Genomic DNA, 15,032 nt, shown 5'->3' with positions numbered 1-15,032 from the left:
CTCTTGGAAGCAAGGACATACACAAATATAATAGGGCTCGTATAACAAAACCTTTTTTTTTTTTGTTTTGTTCATGGTTAAATAAGTTAATAAAAAAGAAACCTACTTAGTCCATTTTACCTATTTTGTGTTGGAAAAAGTAGAACGGGTTCTTAATAAATATGGTGGTCGTTCTGACCACCATATCTCTCAATGTACAGTGTAAGGCTACTTTCAGACTAGCGTTCAGAGCGGGTCCGTCTGATGTCTGCTCAGACGGATCCTCTCCTATAATGCAGACGTTTGGATCCATTCAGAATGGATCCGTCTGCATTATAGTTTAGAAAAAATTCTAAGTCTGAAAGTTGTTCAGACGGATCCGTCCTGACTTTACATTGAAAGTCAATAGGGGACGGATCCATTTGAAAATTGAGCCATATTGTGTCAACTTCAAACGGATCCGTCCCCATTGACTTGCATTGTAAGTCTGGACGGATCCGTTTGCCTCCGCATGGCCAGGCGGACACCCGAACGCTGCCAGACTGATGCATTCTGAGCGGATCCGCGTCCACTCAGAATGCATTGGTAGCTGGACGGATGCGTTCGGGGCCGCTTGTGAGACCCTTCAAACGGAGCTCACAAGCGGAGCCCCGACGCTAGTGTGAAAGTAGCTTAACAGACAAATGCATTTATAAATCTTCTGTATAAGTCCTGTTTCTGCTTCCTCTACTTTACAGTATATGGTAAAACTGGTTGCCTGCAGCCACCACTAGGGGGAGCTCAGTGCATAAGAATTTAAACAGTTACCCTTGAACTCAACGGAATAAATCTTAGTGCACTAAGCTTTTGCTACTGATGACTGCAGGCAAACACTGTTGCTTTACATTGCGAAGCATAAAAAGGAGTCCCCCATAGCACTGGCGTGATCTTCCTCCATGGTAAGTATGCCACTGCTTGGAAGCATTACTTCTAGGGCACGATGGCACACAATATCTTGTAACCCTCGTAGTATGGAACCTTATCTGCCGTGTGAATGAGGCCTTACACTGACCTTGATCATTTTGTGATTTTTGGCTAGTCATATTCATGACCGGACAATGACAGATCCCTAAGTGCATCATTTCTTCATTCTTTTCAGCTTCTTCGGAAGAGACACATTGGAAACGATATTGTGACCATCATCTTCCAGGAGCCTGGAGCTTTGCCTTTTACTCCCCAGAACATTCGCTCGCACTTCCAGCATGTCTTTATCATTGTCTGGGCACATGAGCCTTGCACTGACAATGTCTGCTACAGGTGGGCACATATATAATATAATATAAAATATATATATATATATATATATATATATATATATATATATATATATATATATATATTACAGTACAGACCAAAAGTTTGGACACACCTTTTCATTCAAAGAGTTTTCTTTATTTTCATGACTATGAAGGCATCAAAACTATGAATTAACACATGTGGAATTATATACATAACAAACAAGTGTGAAACAAATGAAAATATGTCATATTCTAGGTTCTTCAAAGTAGCCACCTTTTGCTTTGATTACTGCTTTGCACACTCTTGGCATTCTCTTGATGAGCTTCAAGAGGTAGTCCCCTGAAATGGTCTTCCAACAGTTTTGAAGGAGTTCCCAGAGATGCTTAGCACTTGTTGGCCCTTTTGCCTTCACTCTGCGGTCCAGCTCACCCCAAACCATCTCGATTGGGTTCAGGTCCGGTGACTGTGGAGGCCAGGTCATCTGGCGCAGCACCCCATCACTCTCCTGCATGGTCAAATAGCCCTTACTTTCAAAGTTTTCCCAATTTTTCGGCTGACTGACCTTAATTTCTTAAAGTAATGATGGCCACTCGTTTTTCTTTACTTAGCTGCTTTTTTCTTGCCATAATACAAATTCTAACAGTCTATTCAGTAGGACTATCAGCTGTGTATCCACCTGACTTCTCCTCTACGCAACTGATGGTCCCAACCCCATTTGTAAGGAAAGAAATCCCACTTATTAAACCTGACAGGGCACACCTGTGAAGTGAAAACCATTTCAGGGGACTACCTCTTGAAGCTCATCAAGAGAATGCCAAGAGTGTGCAAAGCAGTAATCAAAGCAAAAGGTGGCTACTTTGAAGAACCTAGAATATGACATATTTTCAGTTGTTTCACACTTGTTTGTTATGTATATAATTCCACATGTGTTAATTCATAGATTTGATGCCTTCAGTGTGAATCTACAATTTTCATAGTCATGAAAATAAAGAAAACTCTTTGAATGAGAAGGTGTGGCCAAACTTTTGGTCTGTACTGTATATAAAATATTTTATTTTCTCTCCACTGTAATAACATCCTCCTCATACTAATACTGGTTGACATATTCTTCTCAGAGTGGCAGTGACCAGATCCAAAGATGTCCCTCCCTTCGGTCCTCCAATTCCTAATGGGGTAACATTCCGTAAATCCGACGTGTTCCGCGACTTTCTTCTGGCTAAAGTGATCAATGCCGAGAACGCGGCTCACAAGTCGGACAAGTTCCACACTATGGCGACTCGTACACGACAGGAATACCTAAAGGACCTGGGCGAAAACTACGTAACCAATACTCCTATCGACACCACGGGTAAATTTAACCTGATCTCTCTAACGTCCAAGAAGAAGGAAAGGACAAGGGCGCGGCTGGGTGCCGAGCTGCAGAGTTCGGGCGCCTTGTGTTGGAGAGTGATGGCTCAAGACTTTTCTCAGGCAGCTGAGACGGAGTGTGCATTGGGCATCTCCAACGAGTTCATGGTCTTGATTGAGACCGCCACCAAGGAAGTGGTCTTTAACTGTTACTGTGCCGACGTCATAGGGTGGACTCCAGAGCCGCTGTCCCTGAAGATCTTTTATGGCCGAGGTGATCATATATTAATACGGGCAATTGACGGGAATGCAGAAGATATCCGGGAGATTGTGCAGAGACTTAAGGTCAGTAAGTCTTCAATAAAGCAGCTGTGCTGTGTAAATGCTGGGCTTGCTTTATTTGACTGATTGCCGCGTTAATCATTTTAATGCTCTTCATGCGTACAGTAAATCATACTCTGACATCATCAATAAAGAAATCCATAACCTGGATATGAAGTAGCGGTTTCGTCTATACTAGTGTTGAGCGCGGTCATATTGCAGCAACACAACCGCATAGTGTAGAGCAACTGCAGGGCATGAGTACCAGTCCGGGTCCGCAGATCCTCTCCTGTATCTGGAGAAACCATGTTTTATACTGTGAAATGTTCCTTGTCCTAGTATCCTCTACTTCAGCCTGGTATCCTCCTCACCGCTGCAGTTAAGTGCTCATTCACACAGCCGTTTGTCGGCCATTCCGTACAGTCCCCAATGCACGGGCACCATCCGTGCGGCTGCCGCGATGGATCCAGATCCATTCAGCTTGAATGGTTCCGTGATCCGTCCGCACCGCAAAAAATAGAACCTGTTGTTTTTTTTGTTTTTTTTTGCTGTGCCGATGCATGGACAGAACCCCCACGGAAGCACTCTGTAGTAATTCCATGTGGTTCCGCACCGACCTTCCGGATTGCAGACCCATTCAAGTGAATGGTTCCGCATCCATGATGCGGGGGAGCCCATGGCCAGTGCCTGCATATTGCGGACCCGCTGTTTGCGGGCCGCAATGTGGGCACGGCTGAACAACCTCCATGTGAATGAGGGTCAGTAGTAGGACTGACTATGTAATGACAGGCTGCTGCACCTATATCTTTATAGTATTTAGTGCAAGCCCTCTTAGAAATGTCTATAAGGTAACATTTAAAAAAAAATAATTGGCGTGTCAGAAGTTTTGATTGGTCCCCCGCCCCCCAGCGATCGTTGAAACAAAGGGGCTAAATGCTACACCCCTTTGGCTCTGTTCGGCTGATCCTCAGAACCTGTGGTGTTAGGATTGTGCTGGATCGTATGGATCTGTACACCACTCTCCCAGAGGGGCACAGTGCTTCTGCCACTCCTCTCCGAAATCTGCAGGGGTCTCGGGATCTGGACCCCACCTATCAAAACTTCTGACCTGTCTCTGTTTTCCCTCTAGCCACTTGTTCAAGGGGCCATGTCTGGTATTGCTGCTCATTTCCATCAAGTGGGGATGTGTCCTTTTTAAGTAGGGCCATTTAAATGATGCCCTAAAAGAGGTAAGCTTTCACTGAATTGCGCCCTGACGTCCTGCCTGGTTTTGGGATGGGTCAGTGCTGTGTGCCCTCCAGTTCATTGAACCCAGTGATCTGTGATAAGCAGAGAGGACACGCATACTGCATACCAGTTCCTGATTTCTGTCCCCTGCCTGGAGGTCACTTCATGGATGCACTAACTCACCTATAGTAACATCAATAGGGGGGGGAACCACAGTATTAAATGTAGAAATCACAATGGAGAACGGATGTGTATTTTGTGGGGAGAGCGGCGCAAGGATTGGGTCAGAATATTCACTTCACCCGATACTTCGGTCCCCTTTGATGTCAGTGGAGAGTCGGGAGACCGCCGTACACATTAAACTGAAAACAGCGGGCTTGGGCGACAATAAACAAACGTGTCCTGGGCCGTTTAGGTGCCCTGTACGACAGTGTTTGGCCCAGGTTCATATTTTTTTCTTTTTATATCTGCCATTTTCTACAAAGACATAAAACACAGGGAGTAATAATACATATTCCAAATTTCAGAGATTGATGAAAGAAAAGCAGGCGCTTTAGATGCTTTGCAATAGCTTTTGGTTTCAGTGCAATATTTTTCACTGACCCTTAAAGGGGTTGTCCACCTTGGAACATTTTTAACTGTGGGCAGCACACCTGCTCCTCACCGCTCCATTCCGGGTCCCGGGCTCCCTTTAGTGGTCTTCCAGGCGTGCTGCTTGGGGATATGTCATAAACTGAAGCTAATCATTGGCTGCAGTGGCACACATGACCCCATCAGTCCGGACGTTTAAAGGACCACGCAGAAGGGCGGCTGGGGAGTATGAGTTTTTTTGTTGTTGTTTTTTTAACAGGTACAACGCATTTCTGCCCACAGTTAAAAATGTCCCAAAGGTGGACAACCCCTTTAAGGGTTCATGCGCGGAGAAATCCGCAGGCAAATCCGTGCGGTCAAACCGCATCAGTTGGTCCGGATTTGCGTGTGGATTTTACTAAGTGAATGGAGAAAATCCGGTCAGGAAAAATTAAAATAAATTGACATGCTGCGGATTTTAAAATCCATACCGCAGGTCAAAATCCACGCAGAAAAAAATCTGCATAGTGTGCATTGAGAATTTCATGACCTACAGTGCGGATTTTCCGCACGCAATCCTGATAGTGTGCATTTAGCCTAAGGCACTTTTTATGTCCAGGGAGAGAACGCCGGATGCCTGCAGCATCTGCTTTCAGTGGGATGCTTTGCTTCATAAAGTCTGCAGAGCGTCTGTCCAGAACCCCCCGGCCGCCGGCTGTGCAGGAAGGACAGCATTAACGCCCCCATTGAACGGAGATGAGCTGCAGTGCTATGCACAGCAGACGGCCGGGACCAGGAGCTGTCATATCTCTATTGTAACCTGTGTGTCCATCACGTGACCAGGACGGAAACTAGGAAGTATATAGGCATATTATATACAAAGATTGAACATTATTTGCTGAAACTGGAATATCCCTTTAATTCATATTTATTAATCCGCTACTTTTAACACACAATATGCAATAAAAGCCTCGATAATAACACAAAAACGGAGTCATTCTGCACAAATGGAAACAACATCGTGTCTACCCATGTGTCCCCCGGGGGACAAACACATTGGGGGTTCTGTGTAGGGCGCCATCATACCGTAGGAGAGAAGTGCACCATTGACCTATTGGAGTTTTCTGGGAGAAGAATATTGATGGCTTATCCTCAGGATAGGTCATGGATATCTGATCTATGAGAGCCCAACTCCTGGCTGCTCCTGCCGATCAGCTGTTGACGCTCCTGTGAACACCGCAGGATCCTTCTGGCATGCCGTGCACAGCGCCGTACGTTGTATAGTGGCAGTGCTTGGTATTGCAGCTTAGGCTACTTTCACACTGGCGTTCGGTGTGGATCTGTCTTGTATCTGCACAGACGGATCCGCACCGATAATGCAAACACTTGTATCCGTTCAGAACGGATCCGTTTGCATTATTCCTAAAAAAAAAAAGTCAAAACGGATCAGTCTTGACTTACACTGAAAGTCAATGGGAGGCGGATCAGTTTTCAATTGCACCAATATTGTGTCAGTGAAAACGGATCCGTTCCCGTTGACTTACATTGTAAGTCAGGACGGATCCGTTTGGCCCCGCATCGTCAGGTGGACAGCAAAACGCTGCAAGCTGCGTTTTTGTCTCCGCCTTAAAAGCGGAACGGAGACCAAACGCAGCCAAACTGATGCATTTTGAACGGATCCTTATCCATTCAGAATGCATTGGGGCTGAACTGATCCGTTTTGGACCGCTTGCGAGATCCCTGAAACGGATCTCGCAAGCAGACCCAGAAACGCCAGTGTGAAAGTAGTCTTAGGCCTATTCGCTTAAATGGGACTGAGTTGCACCTAGACCAATGTATGGTGACATCTCTGGCCTAGGAAAAGGCCTCCCCTTGTAGCAGCTGATCATTAGAGGTGCAGGGAGTCGGACCCCAACTGATCAGATATTGGTGACCTATCCTAAGGAGAGGCCATTCAATATCAAACTCCCAGAAAACCTTTTAAGTATTAGGGTACGGCTACGCTGGTTCGGCTCAGGATTGCAGAGTAGTGGTGATCCCATAGAAATGAATGGGATCGCAACACGAGTTGCAAAAAAATCTAACACTGTTGGATTTTTTTTGTGAGTCAAGCTGCAATCCCATTCATTTTGATGGGACCACCGCCACTCTGCAATTGTGGTCGTGGCAACCAGTTTAGCCAGACCCTTATAGTGGTTGTGTCATCTGGAAACAGCGGGCACTGCAGGAGAAGTGTGGTATTACACTCTGATGTATTCATAGCCATATAAGACATGGTCACCCCGAGTCCTCCAGAATGGGAGCCATCGTTTGCAGTCTCTCTCTATGCTCCCCCCTTATGATGTCTGTATGCCTAGGGGTTGTTCTAATGCAGGCATCCTCAAACTGCGGCCCTCCAGCTGTTGTAAAACTACAACTCCCACAATGCTCTGCTGTAGGCTGTTACCAGTAGGCTGTTCGGGCATGCTGGGAGTTGTAGTTTTGCAACAGCTGGAGGGCCGCAGTTTGAGGATGCCTGTTCTAATGGGTGATCCCTTTAACTGCTTTTATTGGCCTGAACCAAGTATTAAACCTCCTTACAACTAAAAGATTTCACATCTGGATATTGGTATCTGCGAAACGCGTTTCGGAGGATGTGCATGTCCAGTCTTTGAATACTTTACTGTATTTGTTGGCATCGATCACTTGAACTTCTGGCACTTTTTGCATAGTTTTTCCTGTTATGTCTGGTTTACTTATGTTATGTGTCCCACGGGGATGAAATGGCGGCTTTACATATGTGTGTACTTACAGTGACGTCTTGTAAACATTTTGTGCATTGACTCTCGTTTTTGTGCATTGACTTGCGCGTTTCAGGTTTCCGTTTGTGCATGATGACTTAATCTGTGTTGAAAATTTTCTTATTGTGATGTGGATAAAAATAAAGATGAATAAATGACTAATAAAGATGAATAAATGTTGTGCACTCGGTGTCTTCCATGGCTCAGTGTTTTTGGATTACTAGCCGGAGCCTTGTGTATACAGTAAGTAGCTCTGATGTAATACCTTGTATAGGTCATCAGTATCATCACCGTACACTACATAAAGAGTTTTGTCAATACATTTAACCTGAGTTACAGCCTGTGTTAGATCCCTCAGAGCTGCATTCGTTAATTCTGCTGCTTGTCCTAGAATACAGTGGAGGCATTTACTATATCACATCAGATTACTGTAAAGACTACTGTACACTTACCCAGAGTGTAAATCTCAAGCTCCGTGCGCACGTTTAGCCAGCAGGAAATGCCATCAGGTTTCATCTGAGGACTGCTGAATTGTGAATGCAGCTCTGGAGTACAACTCGAGATCATTAAAAGATAAGTAATGCATGTGTATGTACAAAGTTAATAAATTTTAGGTAAATTCTATGTGACTGTGAAATTGTGTCCACAGGTGAATGTGTGTAAAGCATTACCTTAAAGGGAATCTGTCAGAAGTTTTTTTTTGTTTTTTTTTTGTGCCGCCATCAGCTTACCGCTCCCCTTCAGTGCTTTCTGAACATGTCCTTATTAGCAAAAGCCGATGCATTATTTTACGACCTCCCAAGCACATCTCCTGTATGCCCCGTTGTCTTCTAGCCTTGGCAGGTTTGGAGGGTGATAAGCTTCCGACAGGTTCCCTTTAAAACATTTTTCAGCGTAGTATCTAGATGTGGCCATCATTAGCTGGCCAGATGTCTTGCCCACTGTGCCAAGTGTGTCTTGAGAACATATCTGAGTGTATTGATTAAGCACCTGGAGGATCAGTCAGGTTACAGGGTAGGTGAGTAACTCCTCTTATCTCCTTACCAGATTATGACCACAGGATGCGAGACGGTGGACATGACCTTACGCCGAAATGGACTAGGACAGCTCGGTTTCCACGTCAAGTATGATGGTACGGTGGCAGAAGTGGAGGACTATGGATTTGCATGGCAGGCTGGTCTGCGGCAGGGCAGTCGACTTGTCGAAATATGCAAGGTGGCCGTGGTGACCCTTACCCATGACCAGATGATTGACCTTCTCCGCACGTCGGTCACGGTGAAGGTGGTGATCATACCGCCCCATGAGGATGGAGTCCCTCGAAGGTAAGAGGATCATAAATGCAAAAAAAAAAATATGGTCTCCTCTCCTCTGCTTTAGGGCTGTATTAGATTAAAAGATCTAACGGAAGATTGTTGGGAAGGGAGCATTTCTTCCCGGCAATCGCCTGCTCGCTAGCGGAGAAGATCGCTGCTATTACATGTAGTGATCTCCTCCACGGCATGGGAAGGAGCGATCGCTAGTGCCATCCCTTGTCCCCATACTGACTCATTGTGTGCCTCCAGCAAATTATGATTTTTAAGCATGCTGAAAGATTCCAAACGTTTGCTCACGAACGTTCCTGCGCACGCTTGTTAACTATGAGCTGGTCAACAATCGGCCAGTCTAATACAGGCTTTGCTCTATAGTTGAATGCAGTTGATTGTTCTCCGTTATCCGCCATTTCAGTCTTGGGCGAGATTGAAAGTAGTCTGCTTTCGGGTTAATGGATGACCGGTCACTTCTCTGGTTAGTAAATACATTTGCAAAATAACAGCATTGGCACACCTTGGGAGCCATTGCTGACACCGAATTGTGCAGTTCCTCTGTTATCCCTCCTGGAAATTTATGAATAAATTGGACCATTCTCCTTCTCAATAGGCTGCGTCCCTTCCCAGGCTTACACGATCACCCGGGGTACCACATTGACAATGCGTTTACTAGAGGAATACCACAGCAACGGCACAACACAGAGGTTAAAGGGATTGGCTGGGGGTCTGACACACAGGACCCCTGTGATCAGCTGTTTGAGGATGCCACGGCACTCTCCTGAGCACCCCAGCCTCCTCGCCACTTACCAAGTGCAGCGCTGTACATTGTCTAGTGGCTGTTCTTGATACAGTCCTGATCAAAAGTTTAAGACCACTTGAAAAATGGCAAAAAAACATATTTAGCATGGCTGGATCTTAACAAGGTTCCAAAAAAAAAACTAATTGTTTATCACTTCAAAAATCAGTTTCGGCATGCTTGCTGCAAGCGTTTCCATGAGGTGAGTGGGAACATTTCTCCAAGTGGTGAAGACGGCCGCACGAAGGCCATCTACTGTCTGGAACTGTTGTCCGTTTTTGTAAACTTCCCTTGCCATCCATCCCCAAAGGTTCTCAATTGGATTTAGATCAGGGGAACACTCAGGATGGGCCAAAAGAGTGATGTTATTCTCCTGGAAGAAGTCCCTTGTCCTGCGGGCATTGTGTACTGTAGCGTTGTCCTGTTGAAAAACCCAGTCGTTACCACACAGACGAGGGCCCTCAGTCATGAGGAATGCTCTCTGCAACATCTGGACATAGCCAGCGGCCGTTTGACGCCCCTCCACTTCCTGAAGCTCCATTGTTCCACTGAAGGACAAGCACCCCAGACCATTATGGCGCCCCCTCCACTGTGGCGAGTAGAAAACATCTCAGGTGGGATCTGCTTGTCATGCCAGTAACGTTGGAAACCATCAGGACCATCAAGGTTAAATTTTTTCTCATCAGAGAATAAAACTTTCTTCCACCTTTGAATGTCCCATGTTTGGTGCTCTCTTGCAAAGTCCAAACGAGCAGTTCTGTGGCGTTCAAGGAGACGAGGTCCTTGAAGACGTTTTTTGTTTTTGAAGCCCTTCAGTCTCAGATGCCGTCTGATGGTTATGGGGCTGCAGTCAGCACCAGTAAGGGCCTTAATTTGGGTCGAGGATCGTCCAGTGTCTTGACGGACAGCCAATTGGATCCTCCGGCTCAGTGCTGATTAAGTTTTTTTCCAATTGACCTTTGGTTCCATAACCCTCAGGATCATTTAAGAAATTCCAAATTACTGTCTTACTGCGTCCCACCTCAGCAGCGATGGTGCGCTGTGAGAGACCCTGCTTAGGCTACTTTCACACTAGCGTTCGGGTGTCCGCTCGTGCGCACCGTTTGAAGGAGCTCACGAGCGGTCCCGAACGCATCCGTCTGGCCCCAATGCATTCTCAGTGGAGGCGGATCCACTGAGAATGCATCCGCCTGCCAGCGTTCAGCCTCCGCTCCGCTCAGTGAGCGGACACCTGAACGCTGCTTGCAGCGTTCGGGTGTCCGCCTGGCCGTGCGGAGGCGAGCGGATCCGTCCAGACTTACAATGTAAGTCAATGGGGACGGATCCGCTTGAAGATGACACAATATGGCTCAATCTTCAAGCGGATCCGTTCCCCATTGACTTTCAATGTAAAGTCTGAACGGATCCGCTCAGACAACTTTCACACTTAGAAAATTTTCTAAGTTTTAATGCAGACGCATCCGTTCTGAACAGATGCGAACGCCTGCATTATCGGAGCGGATCCGTCTGATGAAACATCAGACGGATCCGCTCCGAACGCTAGTGTGAAAGTAGCCTTAGTTCAACAACCCGACCACGTTCAAAAAGGGAGAGTTTCTTTGCCTTTCCCATCACAACGTGTGACTACCTGACAGAAAATGACAATGAATTCTCATCTTTGCACAGATTTGGCCTTTTAAAGGCATGTGGTCCTAAAATTTGGATCAGCTGAAAAACGGCCTGTTTCAGTTTAATCGTTATTTTCAATTAATTGAATGCTCAAAAAATGATTTGTCTCACTCCCATTTCTTCTTGTTGCATGTTGAAGCTCTACTTGGAACCTTGTTAAGATCCAACAATGTAAAATATGATTTTTTGCCATTTTTCAAGTGGTCTTAAACTTTTGGTCAGGACTGTATTACAGCTCAGCCCCATTCACTTGGGACTCAGCTGTGCCTAGGCCACGTGACGGATGATTGGTGGGGGAGCCGGTAGTCGGACCCATGCTGATCTCATTGGTGACCTATCCTGAGGATAGGTCATCAATATCAAAATCTCGGACAACCCCTTTAACAAAAGATGTTCAAACATTGCTTGTAGGTAATAAAACGGAGAGATCAGGAAATCTGACTGGTCCTCTTTAACCCCTTATCGACCCTGCTGTTCCACAAAAATGAATGGAGTGGTTGTTTGCGCATGCTCCCTACAGCTCCATACATTACTTTGGTTAGCGGAGCGTTATTTTTGGCAATCTTAGGCAGTCCCTTAGGAGTGGTTTGGATTTTTTTGTGTTACAATTTGTACTGTTTTTTTCCCCTAGGGGGACTTAAAGCAGGGATCCTTTGTTTGCTTGTACACTACTTTACAACACACAACTTTCCACAGCATCGTAGCCTGTGAGCGGTACATGTCCTGGCTGCCGCTCTCAGGTATCAGTACCCCAGTGGCCAGACAGAAGGGGCCACCCTGTCCCTTTTTGTATTGTGCTAATGACAGTCACAGGCGTATTTTTAAAAAAAATTCTGCAGAATTCCTTTAATTCAGAAAGCCCAGCAGTTACACAACCGGATACGACCATTGCGGAACCTGCTCTGCCGAATAACATAACTAGCGGTAACTTATTCTAGGCTTTATGGAGGAGATCTGCCCTTATAAAAGAGTATATAATATTTTTGGACTGTCTGATCTAGAAAAGTTCATAGGCTGCCACCTGTCAGGACTTATAGATGCCACGTTAAAGGACTTTTTAGGGACCGTTCACACAGCATCATCCTTGCCAAAATTCTGGCAGCATTTGCATGGTGTCTGCCTCCGACAAGGCCAAGAAGGGCATAGTCCCTTTTTTGGAGCGGTGCCTGGGCAGATGCCGATGTCTTTTCACAGCTTGGCTCCATTAAGTGCAAAACCGCCTGTGTGAACATACCCTTATCGTGGATCAGTGCACAATCATAAATAGAATTTTAATGAAGTATACAGCACATGAGAGGCGGCAGGTTACGGCTATATAAAACCCGTGGGGGCTCATACGTGACGTGCCTGCTATGCATGTTGTTGGTACACGCTTAGACAGGTTCACATACTTTTCATATGTTTTTGCAGATTTAGCTCAGTCCCATGTAAATGGAGCATACCATTACATGTAGTTTTTGCAGATGGTTACGGTTTACTATGCACTTAGGTGTTATATTTATATGTTAAGGCATGCCGGATGCCTCTTCCACTCGGGGTTAGATTGTTAGCTCTTGACATAGCAGAATTGCTTATTTTCTAAAAGAAGAAAATGACTGCGGAGCAATTGAGTAAACCGCACCCGTTCCGAGTCTGGCAGGACAAGTTCTGACACAGAGATAGCTGCAGAGCAGTCCCTGTAACGTTCTCCATCCGCCGTGGGGGTTGTGCTCTCTTTCTGCCTGTACACGTGTAGAGACCTCTCCGCATCCAGCATTCTTTGTGTTATTTTTTCTCCATAGAGGATGGTCCGAGTCCTATGAACTCAGCTGCATGGACCAGAAGGACGCAGAGAATTCCACGTCTGGTTCCCGGCCACCCTTCCGCAGCAACACCGCCGCCTGGCAGTGGAGTGGCTCTGCCACCCATCAGGGGGCGAGTCCATCTCAGAAGTGGGTTACCCCAACCTATGCACAGTCGCTTAACCGGCTACCCAAGCAGGGTCCTGCGGTGCCTGTCCGAGACCCCCTGCCGCTACACAACAACAGAAGGTGAGTCTGCGCCCCTTGTGGCTGAACGCAGCACTGCAACGTCCACAGGTAGGAAGCAGCTCTGTGTTTCATGGTAAATGTAAAGCGTAGATTCAGCTTTGGTGATCAAGTGGTGAAGCTCCGCTCGTCTAGTTGGGAATCACATGCAGAATGATTCCTGAAAAATCTCCTTTTATCAAGCTTGCTCCTCTTTATCAGGCCTCGTGCACACGACCGTATGCGTTTTGCATCTCCATGTTGCATTTGCATTTTTTGTGGACTCGCTGACTTCAGTGGATCCCCGATCCTTATATTGCAGACAGGTATAGGACATGTTTATCGCATACGGATCATCCATGTGCTTTTTCAGCATCTGTATCCATCCCGCTAAATATGAAACAGGGGCCCATTGTGTTCAAATAAAATGCCGCATCTGCATTTTGCAGATTTGCAATTTGTGGGCCGCAAAACTGATATGGCCGAGTGCATGGCCCTTACCATGAGAGAGTTGATCATTGACCAGGGCACCAGCGGGTCACTGCCAGTCTCCTGAAGGACTCAATTTTATACATGTGTCGGTTAACACTGGGACCAAAATTCCTGATATATTTTTTTTCATGTATTTTTGTGCACTTTGCTGCATTTACACATTCACTTCATGTCATGTCACTGCAGATAACCTTTGCCTCATAAGCCTCCGATTTAAGAGAATTATTAATTTATTTAAAAGAAATTCTCCTTAAACTCCATGCACATGGGAGTGTGTACAACATCACCCAGTCCCTGTCTTCATGGCAATGTATGGTGCCCCCAGAGGATAGCTACAGAATACCATGTGCAAAGGATAGGAATACGTATGGAAAAAATATTCTTGTGCTTCTGTGTGAAATCGGAGGCATTTGAAGTATATTGTGAACCTGGAAAATGATCATGTCCGTGAGACCTTACACGGGTTGTCTGTGTGGTGCTGATACTAAAAGAGATCATATGTGACTTATCGATCCCCCGCACCGGCTGTTCTGACGCTTCCTGGTCCCCTGCCAGTCTCCTGATCCCTTTCTACACGCAGGGAATGATCGCTCAGCCCATCACTGGCTGTAATATTTTACCCCGGGAAAAGCCTTCTGTAAATAATTGTACATGGCCCTTTAACTCCTATTCCTACTCTTTCACCAGTGCTGTACTTCAAAGTTAGTGGCGTATAGCTTTAAAACAATGCTCAGCCTGTTTGGTCTTGTCTAAGGTCAGCTTAAAGGGGTTGTCGGGGTGTTTTAATAATGAAGTCCTATCCTCAGGATCAGATCAGTGGGGGTCAGATGCCCGGCACATCCGTTTAAAGAGGCTACAGAGCTCTCATGCTCGCCGCTGCCTCCTTGCAGCTCGCCAAGTACAGCGCCGTCCATTCCATAGTGGCTGTGCTTGGTATCGCAGCTCAGCCCCATTCACTTGAATAGGATTGTGCTGCACATAGGCCGTGTGACCGATGAACGTGACGTCACTGGCCTTGGAAGAGGCCGCAGCACTTCTTCAAACAGCTGAATGGCGTGGGACATCAGGAGTTGGATCCCACAACGATCAGATACTAAAGCCTTTTTTTGCTTAAAAATAAAAAAGAAGCATTTATTATGATTTCAGGGCTGGGTTTTTACAAGAAAAGTATGGTTCCGTTCTGGAGCACCTACCTGCTGGTATGCTTACTCTTAAGTGCATTTTGGAGGTGACAGGCTACATCCACCTCGCGGCCTGTGTG

General features: G+C 46.0%; 1 protein-coding gene across 5 annotated transcripts in view; it reads left to right on the top strand.

Moving 5' to 3' along the window:
• Positions 1–15,032, top strand: part of SIPA1L3 (signal induced proliferation associated 1 like 3) — a 128,207-nt gene that overhangs the window by 89,422 nt on the left and 23,753 nt on the right. For all 5 annotated transcript variants that reach the window (XM_040406136.1, XM_040406132.1, XM_040406133.1 and 2 more), the window contains 4 exons: positions 1,118–1,275; positions 2,373–2,949; positions 8,550–8,824; positions 13,055–13,303. In XM_040406136.1, coding sequence (XP_040262070.1) covers positions 1,118–1,275; positions 2,373–2,949; positions 8,550–8,824; positions 13,055–13,303 — 1,259 coding nt within the window. The remainder of the gene's footprint in view (positions 1–1,117; positions 1,276–2,372; positions 2,950–8,549; positions 8,825–13,054; positions 13,304–15,032) is intronic.

This window comes from Bufo bufo, chromosome 8 (genome assembly GCF_905171765.1).
Source record: "Bufo bufo chromosome 8, aBufBuf1.1, whole genome shotgun sequence".
In the NCBI taxonomy this organism is placed as follows: domain Eukaryota; kingdom Metazoa; phylum Chordata; class Amphibia; order Anura; family Bufonidae; genus Bufo; species Bufo bufo.
Note: the sequence above shows the minus strand (reverse complement) of the source record. Positions and strands in the feature narration are given on the sequence as shown.